The sequence below is a fragment of the Lissotriton vulgaris genome, unplaced genomic scaffold (assembly GCF_964263255.1).
Source record: "Lissotriton vulgaris unplaced genomic scaffold, aLisVul1.2 SCAFFOLD_871, whole genome shotgun sequence".
In the NCBI taxonomy this organism is placed as follows: domain Eukaryota; kingdom Metazoa; phylum Chordata; class Amphibia; order Caudata; family Salamandridae; genus Lissotriton; species Lissotriton vulgaris.
Window position 1 is genome coordinate 826345 of NW_028245531.1, and position 20195 is coordinate 846539.

Here is a 20195-nt window from a genome sequence, read left to right on the forward strand (position 1 = left end):
CTGAGAGCCCCAGCGGCCGCGGCAGCTGATGCAGGCAAGCCACGCCCAGGGGAGTGAAGGATGCAGGCGCTGCTGAGCCCTGATGCTAGCACAAGGCTCCAATCCTCATGCTTCACACCGCGACTCCAGTGTCAGCCCAAAATGACGAAGAGGCAGTGGACACACCTCCTGTACCACCACCGGCTCCAGGGACCTGTGCCACCAGGATCTTGGCACCAGCTGGCCCTTCCAGGCGCGGGCCAGATTCGAACCGCTACAAGCAGGCCCCACAGCACCCGCAATTGAAGTAGACCCCCAGCAGCCGCCAGTCATGCCGCAATCTGCATCCACTGCCCAATGACAATCAAAACTGCGTGGGTGAGGAGAGAAGGGATCCCCAGTCGACCCCCCCCCCCCCCCCCCCCCCCCCCCAGAGGACAGAAAAAATCAGCACTGCTACGACAGGCTTGATTATATAGGATATTCACTTGGCTTAGGAGGAGCCCCTCAAGAACGTATCCTGTCAGCCTTCTTGCGATGCCATGTCCCCCCAGAGTACAATATTAAATGCAATCTTGAGAAACATTTTCATTCCCTGTGGCGGACCCTCATTAATTTTTACCAATGTAGAGGAAATGTGAGTAATTTTACTACTCATGAATTTCGCATTTATATATATTGGTATTTCTGGGGAGAGTTCATATGGCCACCTATTACTCACCACAAGATGATACTCTCAATTGCCTCAGTGCGGATTGGGCAATGATATGCCACCATTATAGGTTGATTATATAATGTAGGAAAGAAGATCCTTGTGGCAGACACCCCAGAGAAGGGTTCTGAGCACTGAGTCTGCCCTCTTAAAATACTCCTAGAAAGCCAGGATGGCATATTCTGAAGGACATGGGTGTACCTTGAGATTGAGACCCTTTTCAAATGAATGGCCCTCAACAGGACAGACTATAGTAATCTAATCTGATGCTGAACATCAATTTTAAACTTGTCTAGTAACAGTTCCAAATTGCACCCTGAATTGCTTCAGAGACCTGGGGATTGTCATTCAAACCCTTCCATGCTCAAATTAATGCAAAGGTCTGCAAGGGACACATTAAACCAACAGTTGATCAGACAAATAGTGAATAGAGACCACTTAATACGAAATCTGGAGCGGAGTGCAGGTTCTTTAATAAATGTAGAGTAATATGGTTATTGAAGGGATCCACAACAAGCAGTTGAATGTCATCTTCAGATAGCAGGGTTCTGTCTTTCTGTCTTCACTGCTGTCGACTCACACCCCCTAATCAATGGACCTTGTCTGCTCAAAGGTGAAGAGACTCAGAGAAAGGGGGAAGAACGGTCTCATCCATCTTTGAAGTAAATTGTTGGGAAAGGACTCTATTTAACCAGACTGCAGCTATGGGTGACGTGTACAGGAGAGTGAACAAGAAACAAGTGGGACCCACATACCATTTTCCTTATTGTATATATAATATGATGCACCAACCTGTAGAGTCGAACAGCTTCTCATCGTTAGAGAGCCATAGTACTAAAGGGATAGTAAGGGTGCTTGCAAGAGTCGGCATTGGTTCAGTAACATAGAACTGCGGGCACCAGAATAATAATACCTGCGAAGAGCCATTGATCTAGAACGTTGCATTGTCCTCCACATTTAATAGGGAGTGGAACAGTATAAGGTGCCTTTGTCTGTGGGACGTCCATGTTTGTGGATCCGTGTAATGTACTTATCTCTATTTTGCCCACAGAATCCCATCAATTTTGCCATCCTAGAAGAAGCTTAGCAGCCTGGAACCAATTATGTTGGACATGTACTTGAATAACTCAACTCAACATTAGGGCCAAGTAACCTAGTTGCCACCACCCTATAGTCATTATTCAGTCATTTTTGGGTTATCTTCCTGGAGTCATTGTGGGCACTGCTAGTTCCTGTTTTTTTCAGTGATGGCAGATAAAAGTTCCCTAACTCTACTGAACTGCTGCATATGTTTATAGACCCCCGTAGGTATGGCCTAGCCTCTCATAACAATGTTAAAGCTTCCCGTGGTGCAACATGGGTCTACTAAGCCCTTGTTCTGCAAAAAAATGTTAGTTGGCCACCATCATCAAATGATCTACCTACATACGGTGTTGCAGCTTCCATGCATTGACCCTCCATATCACAGAGGCCAACCCAGAACATATGTCTACCATTAGCAGAAATGGGGTATAATTAGAGGTCTGCCTGGCCAAGATCTCAACAGTCTGACTCATGTCAGCCTTTGGTCTAATGATATGAACAAATAATCAAATATGGAATGCGGGCTTTGTGAACCCTAGTAGTAGGAGTAATGTGTGTCTCTGCCATCCCCATGTTTTTGAGCCAAAAGGTGTTGCAGACATGACCTGTCCTGATACCGCAGTGCGTGGTAAGTCCGGCTCACTTAAACTTTCTTGTCCAGTATTCATACCATAATCAAATTGCCCCCAAGTACTTGAATGGTGTCTGGGGTTTCGGTCATTAAGGTATCCAGTTCAGCAAGTACTTTGCTCTGAAGTTGTGGAGAACCATAAATATAAATCAGAGTAATGCCCCTATAGTCCTGTCTCCCATTCATAAGTAGCATTTGGGTTCAACCAGTTCCTAGTTTCCTTGAATGGGAGTGATTTTCCATGAAATACTTCCACTCCCCATTTGCAAGAAGCATGTTTTGACACCAGTTGCTCGGAAGGTGAATCTCGTAAAACAGTGCCAGGTGAGATTTGTGTCGAGAAATTAATATATAGAAACCCTCTTAATCTTGTCTCTCAATGCTGGGCACCCCAAGGTCCCCAGAAACCCTTTGCCCCTAACATTCCACTTTACAGAGACCTTTCCATCCTGACACTGGAATGATGTGGCTTAGTTGTCTCTCCTTCCCCCCCACAACCTCCAAACTGCTGATTAAACATTGTCATTCTAAACCCCCAGTCCTCAATTCACACTCTATACTTGTAACTACACAAGCAGCCTTTATTCAAACCTTGGGGTATGAAGGCAGATAATGGAATTGACCTAAATGTAAGTCGTCAAGAGAGGTTTTGCAGGGGGGGCGTTGTTAGGTTGGCTGGTCAACACCGCTCATGCACCTGAACTTTCAACGTTTCTATTTTTTTTATACACTATTGGCTGTGCAAAGGTCTTTCTCAGACCAAGGAGAGCACCACATTTGTCTCCAGATGTAGGGCTCTAGAACATGGAATATCAAAGTCATTTGGAAAATAGTGTGTATTTGTTAGTGTGCAAACAATACTGTTCACTTGTGTATGCCATAGAGCTAACCCATGTGCTTCTTTTCTTTTCTCTTTTCTGTCAAGAACACTTGAATATTTTACTATTTAACGTGTGCCAGAGATTCCATGCAGCACTCTCAAAAGCTGATATATCCTTTTACACTTCTGCCAGTGAAGGAAAAGGGAATGGAAATGAAAACTTTATTCCATTTTGCCTTCATCACCAACCTGCAAAGCTAATTATGGTTAAAAAAGAAGGTCGGAATAAGGTGAGGTGTTTTTCTTTACAGAATATTGTATAATGGTTCAGTAGTTTGTGCGAAAAATCACTGTGCCTCAAACAGCCAACATGAGTTATCATACAATGCCTTTACCAATCATCCTTTACCACACATTATTTGTATCCTTACCATGCATGCCTTTACCTGGTACTTTACTTGTAATGTAATGTAATATAAAAAAAGGATTTAGGTGCAGGTAGTGGTAAAGGGAGAGTCGAATAATTTTGGGTATATGGGACGGACCGTGGTAAAGTCAGAGATAAGGGTAATTTTAGGGTTTAGGGGTAAGCAGTGATAAAGGGAGTTGAGAGTAATTTTAGAGTTTAGGGGTTGGTAGTGGTAAATCTGAGACATGAGGGGGGTTGGAGAAGTTTCCTCCCGCCAAAGCAAATATAAATCCTAGTAAAAAGTAGTTGCATTAATTTTGACAAGCAGAGAGAACAAATTCTACATCTTCAATTATTGAAAATGAAGAGGATGTGTAACTCATTTATTTAAGTCAGAGGTCTTCAATTTGTTAGGCACACCTACCCATATCAGGACATGGCAGTATGCCCAGGAGTGGGGCTTGGCCTTCAGTAATGCTGGCTAATTTTTGGGCCATGGGGGGCAGGAAGTAGGGAAGAGGCATGCTGTTACAGCCCACCAGGTGAAACAGTTCATGTATGACTAGCTGGTATTGTCTCTTAACAGCTTTGCCAGGATGTTAAGTGGTGGCCAAGGGATGACAGTCTACTGATAGATGAGAATTTCTTCCTCATCATATGCATGTTTTCAGGGATGTGCGGTACTGAAAATTCTGGACCCGTGTTATAAACATCGTCGTATCATGACGAGTTTGGTATCAGCAGACCACGAATGGTTAGGATACTATGTACGAGCATTTTTGTCATATTCGGGTGACGAAATCACCCTGAAATCAGAGTTTCCGTCCTGATCCCTCGGGTTCCATTTTGTGAACGGCAGCCATTTTGTGATTGCCCTCACCTAGGCCAAATGACTAAAGCCAAAATCGAGTCGGAAGGACACGTACATCTTTGCTGACTCCTCTGTGACCTGGGCGAGCTGAGTCCACTGCCTGAAGCCAAACCTGTTCGGCCAGTTCCTTTCCCAGTGGCCGAATGAGATTAGCATCAAAGCACAACATATCATAAGCCTTTCATCGCACACAAACCATGCCTAATCTTACACACACCTGTCCCTGTTTCTTTCTTTATGACTTGCTTTACGAGGAGGAGGTGCCCGTTTTTATTGGGGGTCCGTCGATATCTGATGAAAATACTGGGCCTTGCCGAGTAATTGATTGTGGGCTGAACAAACTGAAATATGGGCTTGTCATCATGACTCTGTTTTTTCTTTGTAGTGAAAATATGTGAATGGTCAACTGTAAAATAAGGAATATTTGCCTAAAGCATAATATTTTGTATAAAAGAGAAGGCTGGCTTTGTAAGAGTGAGCAGTCTCCTGAGAACATACACTGTGTTGTACTTCTAGGATATCTGTTACTGGCTGCAGCCAATAAAATACGATCTTTGACTTCACCTAGAAGACTCTGTGTTTCTGTAGTCTGAAACAGGAAGGACTCGAAGTCTTCGGGTGTGTTCCCTGGCACCGCTGGGTTCTTAAAAACCCAGTACTTCAGTTGGCGCGCAACGTGGGGCGATTTCAGCGGTACCGGTCCAAGCCAGAGCTTCGTGTGAAAATTCTGGAGGAAGGCCGCCACTTCATCGACCCCTGTATGTCGACGTGGTCCGAAAGTCTTTGCTGCGAGGTTCCCCGCTTCCCAACGGCTACGAAGGACTGCTGCCCTGACTATCGCCCTGTTTTGGACCCTTGATGATTGGTAGAGCGAAACGTTAGACGAGTCTTCTGGTGACGTCATCGATACCTCAGTTAAGTATGAGTGGAGCGTCTCCCAGTCCTTAGTTTGGTTCTTAGTTTGGGTATCCCCTTGGGATCGCTTTGATTTTGAACTTGCAAGTACCAAAGCCGAGGGACTCGTGTATTCACGAGACTATCGTACTCGATAATCCTTTGAAGTTTGAAGCTAGACTAGAGAGCGAAGATGCCTGGTCTTAGCAGACTTGGAAATATGTTTTATCTTGGTTGTAATAGGGATTCCCGATTGGAGGACTTGTGTCCGGTTCCTCCGATTGGAACTCCAACCTATGAACTTTATGTGAAACATGGCGTAGGCCCCATCGCATATAATGAAGTATGAATTCGATACACCAGGAAAGATGATGTTTTAAAATGGCCCCAATATGATAGTTTTGACACGGAGATTTTGGATAAGCTAGAGGTTAAACTTTTTAAGAAGAAAGCCCAGCCGGCAATGTTTGACTCTTTTCGCATATGGCGCAAAGAAGCCAAACAGAGAGAAATGAAATTAGCGAAGAAAAATAAACGAGAACGAGGTATGTCAATGGTACAAGCTGCTGTTGCGTTTAGGGATAATGAGGAAGAGCAAGAAAGCGAACAGATGCTTAGGGTGAAGAAGTTAGCGGTAGGTAGATGCTACCCAGTTTTGCCGCGTAAAGAACAGGAAGAAAAGAAAGATCTTGAGAAAGATCCTTTAATGTCACATCTCTTGAGTTCGCCACCCCCTTATGCACAAAATGCTATGGCACCACCGCCACCAGCTGTGATTGTACAACCCCCAGTTGTTGTGCTACCTTTGATTCCACCACAGCCAGCTCCTTTTCCGCTGGCTACTATTCCTTTGGCGCAGCCTCCTCAGGGGCCGCCATCTTTGTCTCCTTCTTCGTCTGCTACTTCTACGCCTGTTCTTAATGTTCCCTCCATTCCGACTTTGAATTCTTCTGCTATTGTTCCGTCTTCTCTTATTCTTTCACCTTCTCCTTCTGCTAGACAACGAATGACTACTGCAGTTACTGGTTTCTTTTCTCCTTTGTTGGGACAGTTGGGTATGTCCCCTGTTACTGAGCGTAGACAGTCACGTAGTCAGTTGCCGAATATGGATGAGCGTACGATTTTGGACCACATGGCACGTAAATGGATTATGTACGATACGCAGTATGATCTTGAGGGTGTTATGCATGTTTTCCTTCAATGGGAAGCACCGAAGCAACGGTACGTTTTTGATACGATGTGTGCTTTTCTTGTTGAAAAATGGGATGAGGAAGTAGGGCAAGCTCCTGACAAGTTGTATAGCATACGTTCCGAATTTGCGAAGGGAACGATTGTAAGTCCATCTGATGTTGGGAAAGCGGTAGCGACATTGTTGTCATTTAGGAGTGAGTCTCCTTCTCGACAATTGTTTGGGCCTGATTCTTCGGTTGGGAGAAAGGCACGACAATATCCGATGAGAGAAGTTCCTCCGGTGTGGAAAGAAGCAGTGGTTGCTGGTGCAGGTAATAATCCGTCAGCTGTACCGGCTCATTTTCAGCGTGTCTGGGTGCATGTTCCATGGAAACGTGCTGAAGTTTTAGCTACTAAGCAGTCTTTGCCAGATCCACGCAAAAATCCCGCAGGGTACTATAAAGAGTTGACTCAAACTGTAGGTTCATGTATTATGAATTTGGCGGACATCGACATGTTGTTTGGTAATGTTGTTCCACAACCTATTTGGAGTAAGATTCGTCATACAGATCATGCGGTTGAATTGGGTGATACATGGGTTAATCTCAGAGATTCCGACAATAGACAAGTAGGCGGTGCTAAGCCTGAGGATTTGATTACTGAACTTCCTGATAGGATTATAACGTATATGAAGACTCTAATGCCCGAATTGCGTGTCAATTGGGACAAGTTGTCTGCATGTAAGCAGAAGAAAGACGAAACGGTGTCTGACTTTTTCACGAGGTTCGAAGAGACCTTCGTAGATCATAGTGGTCAGGATATGGCTACAGAGTTCGGTCAGAGATTGTTTGTTGACAAATTTGTACATAATTTGCTTCCTGAATTGTGCAATAAGTTGAAGGATTCTGAAAGTGCTTTGGCTGTTTCTGTATTCATTTAGTGACAAAGTACACAACCCTAATGTAATGAATCACTAGGTTGGACAACCATTTGTATTGATTGACTTATTTTTTTATGAAATGTTTTTGCAAAAATATTTTTGGCATCAAAAGTTACATCACAACATTACATTAATTTACAAACAACACATTCTGTAAACTAAACACAAGATTAAGACATTACAAGAAACAAAGAAAATTGTCATCAATATTAACAAAGACAACTGTGAAAAGGCCTCAAATTAATCGCTTTACAGAGGCTTCCAATCCTGAATTTCTAATGGACAAGGGGAAGAAAATCATAGAAATAAACCTCCTTGTTGCAACCCTCACGAGACAGATAGAAAAAATACCACATTTGGTGCTCAAGCTAGGAGAAACATAGGAACAGTAACACAATTCCAAAATGAGTTTTTTAGTTAAATCCTAGCAAGCCCTGATAGTTTTGTGTCTCGGAGGTGAAAACGTCGACGCGTTTCGAACCCAATATCATTCACGGGTTCTCCTCAGGACAGGGACTGGGGGGTCGTTGTCACTGTGAATTAATTAAGACAATGTATAAGTAAGGAATTTTAAAAGAATAGGCTCATCGTGTGGACTCTACCACTTTAAATTCAAAAAAGTACCTTATTTGTGAAACGGGAAACCTTTCCCTGCAGGAAGAATGAAAATTAGATTTACGTTAGGTATACTCTCCCTATGTTTATAATGTGCTCTAAATACGTTGTGGCAAAAGATCAAAGCGTACCTTGATAGTGGACGAGTTCGCCGCTATGCAAGAACGTGGTGCCGGCCTTTGAGTTGATTATCTCCGTGTTAATCTGATGACCGAGGAGAGTATAGACTTAGTGTTGTTTAATCACATTGCTGTATTTACAACGCATGGGTTAGAGAGTGATCCTACCTTCGAGTGTAGCAGATAGATCGAATTAGGCGCGTGGGAGGCGGCGGCCCCCGCACGGGCTGGTGTGCTGTAAAAGAAGGGGGGGAGATGCGCGCATTTAGAATTCAAGAATGGACAAGCGTTCCACAAAGTGATACGTGTTACCGGCGGGTAGCTTACTTGACAGCGCTGGCTGCTGGCTGTGACGGTCCGGCACACAGTAACTTCCAAACGACTGTTTGTTTGTTGAGAGGGGGCGTGTCTCTTCTAGTTTATAAACGGACTATAATCACAATGCATTGTGGGATGTGAAGTTTTTTTGGGGGAATATGTCACAACGGTATTGAGCACCTAAAGATTCAATGAGGGGTTAGTAAATCACGCAGGTTCACAGCTGTGGTACAGAACGGTCACTTTAGAAGCGGAGGCTTGGGCAGACTTACAGATCGGGCAGACAACGGATTCAAAGATTGCCAAGTTCGTTCAAATCGTTCAGACCTGACACTGCAGTGTTAAATTTCAGTATGAGGTACGCCTCTTTCTGTGCCAGTCTTACATCAGGGTCCCCTCCGGAACCCGGAACATTCTTTATGCATGCCAAAATGGTCCATTTGAGATCATTCACAGTGTGACCTTTTTTCAGAAAATGCGAAACCAGTGGTGCAGTGAGTACTTTGTTGTTGATGTGGGATTTGTGTTGGATTATCCGCTGTCGTACTTCTTGTGTCGTCTTCCCTATGTAGATTTTCCCACATGGACAGGTTATAGCGTACACTGCATATTTCGTTTTGCAATTTGTAAAATCTGTATGGCGCCAGTGTTTGGTTCCATCGGAGAAATGATCACCTTCAATGGTCAAGCCACAAACTGAACAAGTTCCACATTTATGGTGTCCCTTCACTGGGCCCATATTGAACAGTGTACTTTGTATCACTTTCTTACTTGCACCCCTGGTTGATGAGACTTGCTGTCCAATACTTCGGTTTCTTTTCAATGCAAACAGGGGTTTGCCTATATCTGGGATAATTTCTTCCACCAGGTGCCAGTTGTTGCGAATGATTTTCTGGACTGGGTTCGTGTGTGGTCCAAATGTAGACACGCATACCATCCGATCAGTCTGTGGTTTCACCCTTTTCTCGAGTAGGTGTTCTCGTAGCACGTAGCAGACAAACTTTTAAGACTGCAAAAAAAACATATCAGGACGGAACTACATGGCCAATTTTTGTTGTCAAATCTAAGAGCTGGAACTATTCCCTGGGGCCTACAAATTAAAAACGTTCCAGTCATTTTCACTGACGACCCCGTCTACAAGAAGGGATTCAGTTGCATTAGCACAAAGTGCAGCAGGGATCTCATGGTCCATACAGTGGAAACAGCACACAGAATCTGTCAAAAGGAAATTGAAGAGATAGAAGAACAACTAAAAATCATCAAGGATAATCACACGGAAACAGAGGCCAAGCTTCTCCTTGAAAAAATTGAGAAAGAACTAACAACATTCAAGGACAACACCATTAACTTCAAAACCTCCAAGTTCGAAAAAGATAAAAAATCATTCAACTTAGAAACGGTGTATCCGTACTTGAAAGACGACTTCTATACTCGTTCTGAATCCACCAGATACTTAAACACCTACCAGGGAAGATCCAAGAGAAGATTCGTCACATTCTCCGAGACTTCTTCAGACGCTTCAGTGGAATCAGACTCAGGAGAAGGACCATCTAATAAAAACCAACAAAAGAGGCCTTTTTTAGCGCAGGGCCAACCACAACAGAGGACCAAATTCAAACCACAATGGGAAATGAGCACTCGCAAACGCAACTACAAGTCGTAAAGGATTCCTCAATTATTAACATCTCTGATAAAAACTTGACCAAAGCTGAGGAAGAACTGTTACAGTTGGGCCTGTCTTTCGTTCCTGATACTCGCATGGACTTCACCAAAGTAAAACTTGAGATCATAGAATTTTTTAGAAAAATCCGTCTAAAATGGTTCTTCAAGGACTCATTAAATCTACAGCCACTGGAAGTTTCGGGCCTCAGGAATAAATCTTCTTTCTGCCCTCCTAGTAATAACATGGCAAAAAACATCATCACTTTCGAACAAAAGGTTCTGTCCTCATTGAATGCTCTGGAGAAAAAGAAACGATTCACACCAGCGAACCTCTCGAAAGACCAAAGAAATGCAATTATGACCCTAAAAAACCAACAAGATGTGGTCATCAGACCAGCCGACAAGGGAGGGGCAGTGGTCCTGTGGTCGAAGGAACTTTACAAAGCAGAAGGTAGAAGTCATGTCTACAATCTGAACTGGTATCGCCGTATCACACAGGATCCCACAGCAGAAATAACTTTCGAAATAACACGACTAGTCAAGGAAGCAAAAGAACAAGGGATTCTTGGTCCTAAAGAAGCTGAATTTCTGGTGAAACGCTATCCCAGAACTCCACACCTGTACTTCCTACCGAAAGTACATAAAGACCCTAAGACCCCACCTGGCCGACCGATAGTTTCGGGATGCGATTCAGTGCTCGAGCCGATTTCCAAATTTGTGGACGTGTTCCTAAAAGAATTCATCACGAGCGTTCCGTCATATCTCCGTGATACTACGGACTTTATCAATAAAGTAGAAGGCATGGATTTTGACCCAAATACCCAACTTTTGGTCACGATGGACGTTTCGTCCTTATATACCCAGATACCACAACAAGACGGCGTAGACGTGATTGAAATGTACTTAGAGACTAGACCACGTCCCCACAGAGTGCCCACGGAGCTTATTGTCAATTTTGCGGCCCTTGCTCTAAAGAAAAACTTTTTTATGTTTGAAGAAGAAATGTTTCTACAGATCAAAGGATCAGCAATGGGGTGCCCCTTTGCGCCCGAGATGGCAATATTGTACATGGCCCAGTACGAGGAGAGGTTCGTTTATAACAACAACCCATACAAAGCCCAGATTGGGCAATGGATGAGGTATATCGACGACGTGTGGTGTATCTGGAATGGTACACCACAAACCCTGGAAGAGTTCCATAACTGGTTGAACAGCAGAAGTCCAGATATAAAATTCAGCCTGACGTATAACTGCCAAATGATGCCATTTCTGGATGTCGAGATTAAAGCAACACCCAATGGACTCCAGTCGACGCTATACCAAAAGAAAACGGATAAGAACAATTCGCTTCATTACAGAAGCTACCACCCGAAGACCTTGAAAAACAACCTCCCCTATGGACAGTTCCTTAGGGTGAGAAGGAATTGTTCCAAAACTGAAGATTTCAATATCCATGGCGAAGCCCTCATGAACAAATTGAGAGACAGAGGGTATCCGGAGAAACTTGTCAAACACTCCATGAAGAGGGCGAGGTGGACACCTCGAGAACACCTACTCGAGAAAAGGGTGAAACCACAGACTGATCGGATGGTATGCGTGTCTACATTTGGACCACACACGAACCCAGTCCAGAAAATCATTCGCAACAACTGGCACCTGGTGGAAGAAATTATCCCAGATATAGGCAAACCCCTGTTTGCATTGAAAAGAAACCGAAGTATTGGACAGCAAGTCTCATCAACCAGGGGTGCAAGTAAGAAAGTGATACAAAGTACACTGTTCAATATGGGCCCAGTGAAGGGACACCATAAATGTGGAACTTGTTCAGTTTGTGGCTTGACCATTGAAGGTGATCATTTCTCCGATGGAACCAAACACTGGCGCCATACAGATTTTACAAATTGCAAAACGAAATATGCAGTGTACGCTATAACCTGTCCATGTGGGAAAATCTACATAGGGAAGACGACACAAGAAGTACGACAGCGGATAATCCAACACAAATCCCGCATCAACAACAAAGTACTCACTGCACCACTGGTTTCGCATTTTCTGAAAAAAGGTCACACTGTGAATGATCTCAAATGGACCATTTTGGCATGCATAAAGAATGTTCCGGGTTCCGGAGGGGACCCTGATGTAAGACTGGCACAGAAAGAGGCGTACCTCATACTGAAATTTAACACTGCAGTGTCAGGTCTGAACGATTTGAACGAACTTGGCAATCTTTGAATCCGTTGTCTGCCCGATCTGTAAGTCTGCCCAAGCCTCCGCTTCTAAAGTGACCGTTCTGTACCACAGCTGTGAACCTGCGTGATTTACTAACCCCTCATTGAATCTTTAGGTGCTCAATACCGTTGTGACATATTCCCCCAAAAAAACTTCACATCCCACAATGCATTGTGATTATAGTCCGTTTATAAACTAGAAGAGACACGCCCCCTCTCAACAAACAAACAGTCGTTTGGAAGTTACTGTGTGCCGGACCGTCACAGCCAGCAGCCAGCGCTGTCAAGTAAGCTACCCGCCGGTAACACGTATCACTTTGTGGAACGCTTGTCCATTCTTGAATTCTAAATGCGCGCATCTCCCCCCCTTCTTTTACAGCACACCAGCCCGTGCGGGGGCCGCCGCCTCCCACGCGCCTAATTCGATCTATCTGCTACACTCGAAGGTAGGATCACTCTCTAACCCATGCGTTGTAAATACAGCAATGTGATTAAACAACACTAAGTCTATACTCTCCTCGGTCATCAGATTAACACGGAGATAATCAACTCAAAGGCCGGCACCACGTTCTTGCATAGCGGCGAACTCGTCCACTATCAAGGTACGCTTTGATCTTTTGCCACAACGTATTTAGAGCACATTATAAACATAGGGAGAGTATACCTAACGTAAATCTAATTTTCATTCTTCCTGCAGGGAAAGGTTTCCCGTTTCACAAATAAGGTACTTTTTTGAATTTAAAGTGGTAGAGTCCACACGATGAGCCTATTCTTTTAAAATTCCTTACTTATACATTGTCTTAATTAATTCACAGTGACAACGACCCCCCAGTCCCTGTCCTGAGGAGAACCCGTGAATGATATTGGGTTCGAAACGCGTCGACGTTTTCACCTCCGAGACACAAAACTATCAGGGCTTGCTAGGATTTAACTAAAAAACTCATTTTGGAATTGTGTTACTGTTCCTATGTTTCTCCTAGCTTGAGCACCAAATGTGGTATTTTTTCTATCTGTCTCGTGAGGGTTGCAACAAGGAGGTTTATTTCTATGATTTTCTTCCCCTTGTCCATTAGAAATTCAGGATTGGAAGCCTCTGTAAAGCGATTAATTTGAGGCCTTTTCACAGTTGTCTTTGTTAATATTGATGACAATTTTCTTTGTTTCTTGTAATGTCTTAATCTTGTGTTTAGTTTACAGAATGTGTTGTTTGTAAATTAATGTAATGTTGTGATGTAACTTTTGATGCCAAAAATATTTTTGCAAAAACATTTCATAAAAAAATAAGTCAATCAATACAAATGGTTGTCCAACCTAGTGATTCATTACATTAGGGTTGTGTACTTTGTCACTAAATGAATACTGTCCGGTCATTGTTTTGTTGTTTAAATTGCTAGTGGCCTAGGCCGGTCAGTGACAGGGCCCAAGCCTTCCCCCAGTTCCTCCTTGGCTGTTTCTGTGTCAGCACAAATTTTGGCTACTGCCCAGTACTATGAAAATAGGCGCAAAGATGAGGTAGAGAAAGTGGATAAGAAGACTAAGGAATTGAAGACTGAAGTTCTTCTACAGCAAGCTTATCCACCCCGTATTACTAGTCAGCGCGATTATCAGCAACCTCAGCAGTATTCGAGAAACTCGCAAGGAAACGAGTCTTCTCAACAGCGTTTTCCGTATGGGCCTAATCAGTGTGCGTATTGCAAAGAAGAGGGCCATTACAAGAATAGTTGTCCGGTTCTGTTACAACGCACGAATGGTGTTTCTGGTGTGCGAGGTAGAGGTGCTCAACAAGCGCCTAGAGGTAGAGGTCGCGGACAGAATGTACGTCCTTTGCCTCCGCAGAACTCGATGAATAGTTTTGATCAACAGCAGAGTTCGTCTGGTAGGACCGCACAGTACTACGTGGATGATTACTATGTTGAAGGTGACAAAGTAAATGGTAAGGATTGTTAGGACAGCCATTGACAAAGAGAGGGAGTTGTTTCAGTTCCAGTAGATCAGAGTGGACCTTATGTTGAAGTGATTGCATCAGGTGTGTCAGAACCTTTTCTGTTGGATACTGGTGCTACAAAGAGTTCTATTATGCATTCTAAACTCCCTGGCGCACCTTTGTCTGGCTTTGATAATGTTTCTGTAGGTTTTTCTGGCCCCCCGTTACAAATCAGATGTCTGCTCCGTTGTCTCTTTCTGTTGGTCCTCGTAAGTTCGAAGCACCCCTTCTTTTGACTATAGGTTGTAATGAGAATTTGTTGGGATTGGATTTGTTGAAGAGGTTGTATGCGACATTGTATTGTTCTCCATCAGGAGTACATCTTACTTTGGGTAAGAGAGTGATCTCTCCGATGTACGTGTCGAAAGATAGTCTTCCATCTGAATTGTCTCTCTTACCAGATTCATTGTGGGCTACTGGTCCAAATGATGTGGGTCTATTGTACATTCCTCCATATGTTGTGACTCTGAAGGCGAATGCTAAGTTACCGCGCATTCCACAATATCGTATCTCGAGTGATGGTGAGCGTGCACTATTAGCGATTATTTATGATTTAATCGAAAAAGGTGTCGTTGAGGAAACGAGAGGTAATGTGTGCAATAGTCCTGTTTTGCCTGTTCTGAAGAGAACTGATCCTTCACAGCCTCCTGTATATAGGTTTGTCATCGATCTTCGCGAAGTGAACAAGATTTTTGTTCCACAATTTCCTGTTGTGCCTGACATTACAGCCTTGTTGACTCTGATTCCGGCTACTGCCACCTGGTTTTCAGTGATTGACTTGAAGAATGCTTTCTTCAGCATCCCGATTGCCATGGAGAGTAGGGACATTTTTGGATTCTCTTTAGGAGGTCGCAGTTTTCGCTTTAAACGCGCTCCTCAAGGCTATTGTGAGAGTCTATCGATCTATAGCCAAGCTTTGAAGACACAACTTGATCTGTTGATTTTACCTGATGGTGCAGCACTTATGCAATACGTCGATGATTTGCTAGTTGCCGCTGATACTGAGGAGATTTGCAGGGAAGCCACTTTGTCGTTACTGCACCACTTGTCTGATTGTCATCACAAAGTTTCTCTCTCCAAGTTGCAATTTTGTCGACAAGAAGTAACCTACTTAGGTCACTTCTTATCGAAGGAGGGAAGGAAACTGACCCCAGAAAGAATTCAAGCTATTGCGAAAATGAGTGTGCCTACCACACAGAGAGAAGTTCGCGCGTTTTTGGGTATTACGTCGTACTGTAGACAGTGGATTCCTAATTTTTCTTTGTTAGCGAAGCCCTTGATAGCTCTTACTGTTAAGGATACTCCAAATCCTATTCCTTGGACTGACGAATGTCAAACAAGCTTTTCTGAATTACGCAATGCGTTGTGTTCGGCTCCTGTGTTGGGTACTCCCGACTACAGTAAGCCTTTTACATTGTATGTCCACGAGAGAGAGGGATGTGCATTGTCAGTTTTGACTCAGCAGTTTGGCGATAAGCAACGTCCATGTGCGTACTTTTCGTCGACTTTAGATCCGGTAGCTAGAGCGTTGCCGAGTTGCTTGAGAGCTACGGCGGCAGCGGCTGTTTCAATTCGACAATCTGCTGGTTTGGTTATGGATAACACGTTAGTGGTAATGGTTCCACATGCAGTGGATACCTTGTTGAACCGTACGAAGACACAGCACCTAACTAGTGCTCGGTTGTCGGGTTACGAGTTGACGTTGTTAGCGAGTCATGTGCACATTAAACGATGCAACATTAAACGATGCAACACGTTGAATCCAGCCACGTTGTTGCCAATTTCAGTTGAGACAGATGATGGTAGTGAAGAACAGCATGACTGAGAACTGAAGAAGAGACGAAAGGGAGAATAGACCTTAGGGACACTCCTCTTCCTGAAAATGATGGTACTTTGTGGGTTGATGGTTCGTGCTTTAAGTTACCGAATGGTGATACGACTGCGGCATATGCTGTCACGACTTTGCATACGATTGTTGAAACTGCACGTATCCCACATAATTCAGCTCAAGCAGCAGAATTAATTGCACTTACGAGAGCGTGCGTGTTGTCGAAAGGAATGAGAGGGACCATATATACTGACAGCCAATATGCCTTTGGCGTGGCTCATAGCTTTGGACGTTTGTGGCGTGAACGTGGATTTTTAACTTCGCATGGGACGAAGATCCAGCATGGACAGTTGGTGATGAACTTCTTGAATCTCTTACTTTGCCGTTACAAGTGAAATGCAGTGCACACAAAAAGGTTACTGATGATGTTGGTCGTGGAAATGCATTTGCTGATGAAATCGCAAAAGAAACAGCAAAAGATGTAATGAATCGAATGTATGTTGCAGGCCCTGCAAGATGGGTTGGTGACGTTGGAATGTGTGAAGATACGATTGAGAGCGTGAAATCCATTCAAGCTGAAGCTACAGAGAAAGAGTTGAATGAATGGAGAGAAAGTAAGGGTAGATTGGATTCGAATGGTTGTTGGACTGATTTGTCAGAGCATCAGAGATGGTTGTTACCCGATGCGTATGTGCTTGCAGTGGTGACAATGGCTCATGGAATGGCACATATTAGCGTGAAAGGGATTTGCAAGTTGTTGGCTCCGGTTTGGCAGAATGCGGGAATTCCAAAATGTGCAGAGAACTTGGTGAAGAACTTTATGGTGTGTCTGAAATACAATCCTGGTAGGGGAACTCCAACTCCAGCTGGTCATTTTGTGCCTCCAACATATCCGTTCGACGTTTTGCAGCTAGATTTCATCCACATGGAAAGGTGCAACAATTTGAAATATGTACTCGTTGTTTGTGCCTTTTCGAGATGGGTAGAAGCATATCCCTTAAAAGACAACACTGCCATATCCACAGCTTATGCCCTTGTCAAAGAATTCTTCCCTAGGTTTGGAATGCCGAGAATGGTCTGGAGTGACAATGGAAGTGAATTTGTGGGTCGAGTGATGAAGAAAGTATGTGAGGGGCTAGGTATCCAACAAAAATTCCATGCTGCAAATCACCCCCAATCAGCTGGACTAGTAGAGTGCTATAATGGCACACTAAAACTGAAATTGGCCAAGATCCAAGCGAGTTCTGGTCTTAAATGGCCTGACGCTCTGCCTTTAGCACTCCTATCAACGAGAATGACTGTGCATTCATGAGTGGGACTTAGTCCCTATGGAATTGTGTTTGGCCGTCCGGCCAACATGTGGGGAGTGCCAAGGCCGAAAAAATTCAGTGAAATCGAACCTGTACTGCTTGATTATTTGTATGAATTGACGGCTAAATTGCGTGTTTTACACCAACAGGTTCACGATACTCTGCCTCAGGTCTCTGAAGCTCCAGGACATCCTATCGATCCTGGATCATGGGTGCTGGTCAAGAACTTCCACCGGACAAAGAATGACCAGCCCCGTTGGACCGGACCCCACCTCGTCCTTCTCTCAATAAGATCAGCTGTTCGAGTAGAAGGGAAAAATAACTGGATCCACGGCGTACACTGTAAGAGGGTCCCTCTGCCTCTTCCGTACGACCATAGGGTCCAGGAGGGGATCGCTGACTCTGAAACTGAGACTGTGCCTCGTTTTCTGCCTTTTAGCGATGCACATGTGTTAGAACTGGCTATTTCTGGTTGGCTAAGGCTGACGCCAAAGCTAGGCAGAAACCACCATTCTAGTCAGGGCAAGGGAGTCACACGCCAAGATAACCCCTGCTCACCCCCTGGTAGCCTGGCACGAGCAGTAAGGCTAAACTCGGAGACAATGTGTAAAGCATTTGCGCCAGCACACAACAGCAACAACATATTAGGCACACCACAAAATGAACTCCACACAAGGTTATTTATAAAATAACTTTTGTATTGTAAAAACACATCAGATAGTATCACACAATATACATGGTGCCAACTGGCAGGGCAATATTCACAAGGGATTATGTACAGGACAGGGCCACATGGGCCACTGTCAGAATCAACACTTTTGGAAATAGAATATAGGATATAAAATCACTTCTAGAACTTAGAATAAGTATAGCACAAAATAACAGTTATAAATCACATCCAGTAACTACTGGGAACAGGTATCAGGACCTCATTAGGACCACCTGTACTAAAAAGAACAACCACCTAAAAATAAAATACATTTAGGGGTATAAACAAGAACACATTACCCATGATGCATGAAACACATTCAGAGGAGTAATAAAGGAAAACACATGATGCCTAAAACATTCAGAGGTGTAAGGACAACCACCTAAGTATCACACAGCGTTTAGGGGTCTAGGAAAGAACACATTACCCATGATGCATAAATATACATTCAGAGGAGTAGTAAAGAGAAACACATGATGCATAAATCTACACATTCAGCGGTGTTAAGAACAAGGCACATGATGCATCACAAACCCATTCAGAGGTGCAGCGCTAGGAGACACATGACGCCTAAAACATTCAGAGGTGCAGCGCAGGGAAAGAAAGACACATGATGCATAAAAACATTCAGAGGTGTAAAATCAAGGAAGACACATGATGCATAAAAACATTCAGAGGTGCCAGAACATAACTCAATAGTGCAAAAACACACAGTAGGCAATTACCATCCTAAACATAGCAGGTAACCACATTGCGCAAAACTTACATAAGCCACCCTCTGTGGCAGTCCCTAGGCCAACTGGCCTTGTTGGGGCTCAGACGCCCTGTGTCCAAATGTCAGGGCACGCTGCCAAGCAGCGCCAGTCCAAGCACAAGCCTGAACGTAGCAGGTGCCCACTACTTGCTGGGCACCTGAAGACATCCCAATACCTAAATGGTGCAGCTGCCCACTAATTGCTGGGCAGCTGGGGGCTTCAAAACTGCGACAGGGTCCTCACTGACCCTTGGGCGCAAACTGCACCCACTGTGGGAGCCACACAGGCTCTAAAAAAAAAAACACATTCCTCGCAGGCAGGAGAGTGCGGGCACCGGCAATGTGCCCCGACGCCCCCTCTAACTAAAAATGGCCAAACGCTGGAGCCAAAGAGGCCCTTAACCCCTTCAGTGCTCATGACAAGGTCAACTCGTCATGGGTTTTACCTGCGCTGTGCTTATGACGAGTTGACCTTGTCATGAACAATGGGGATCCTGAATACCCAGCGCAAGAGGGAAAAACTCCTTAGCAGCCAAGGTGTTAAACAAAATAGTCTCCATGGAGCCCTCAGGCTCTCAAAACAACTGTGCCCCCAGAGCCTCCGTGGCTCTAAGCACAAAATGGCCCTCGAGCCTCGCTGGGCTCGCAAATCGGATATGCCCCCCCTAGAGCCTCCGTGGCTCTCAACACAATAATAGGGGCAGGGAGCCTCTCAGGGCTCTACACGCGTTGGGGCGACCCACTGCCAACCGAGGCCGCCCTTGAAGCCCTCGTGGCTTCACACTGACAATAAGCGTGAGCTCGTGCTACTGGGGGGGGGGTGGACACCGACAATGTGTCCCGGCGCCCCTCCCTTTCGTCTGCCCCACTCACCGGTTTGCCAGACGATCGGCGGCTCTCCTCATTCGGGGCTCTCCCTCCATCCGGGGAGCCTCGCGCCGGACTTCTCTCTCTCTCCGGGGCTCCCACAGCACACGGGAGCCCCAGCAGCAGGCCACGCTTCCTCCTCTCTTCCCGGGGCTCCCTCCTCCTCACGGGAGCCCCGTGAGCACCATCAGCCTTCTTCCTTCGTGCCGCCTCACACACGGCGGCTCTTCGGCCAATCCGAGTGCGGCTCAAGGACAAGCCCCTCGTGACGCCGCCCAATCACCATGCTGCT

The 20195-nt window shown here is 44.7% G+C and overlaps 1 protein-coding gene across 1 annotated transcript in view; it reads left to right on the forward strand.

Annotated features, from left to right (window-relative positions):
• LOC147666376 (5'-3' DNA helicase ZGRF1-like) overlaps positions 1–20195 on the forward strand; it is a gene marked incomplete at its 3' end in the record, with an annotated part of 444183 nt that overhangs the window by 406121 nt on the left and 17867 nt on the right. Inside the window, exon 15 of the mRNA XM_086949098.1 lies at positions 3331–3515. Coding sequence (XP_086805224.1) covers positions 3331–3515 — 185 coding nt within the window. The remainder of the gene's footprint in view (positions 1–3330; positions 3516–20195) is intronic.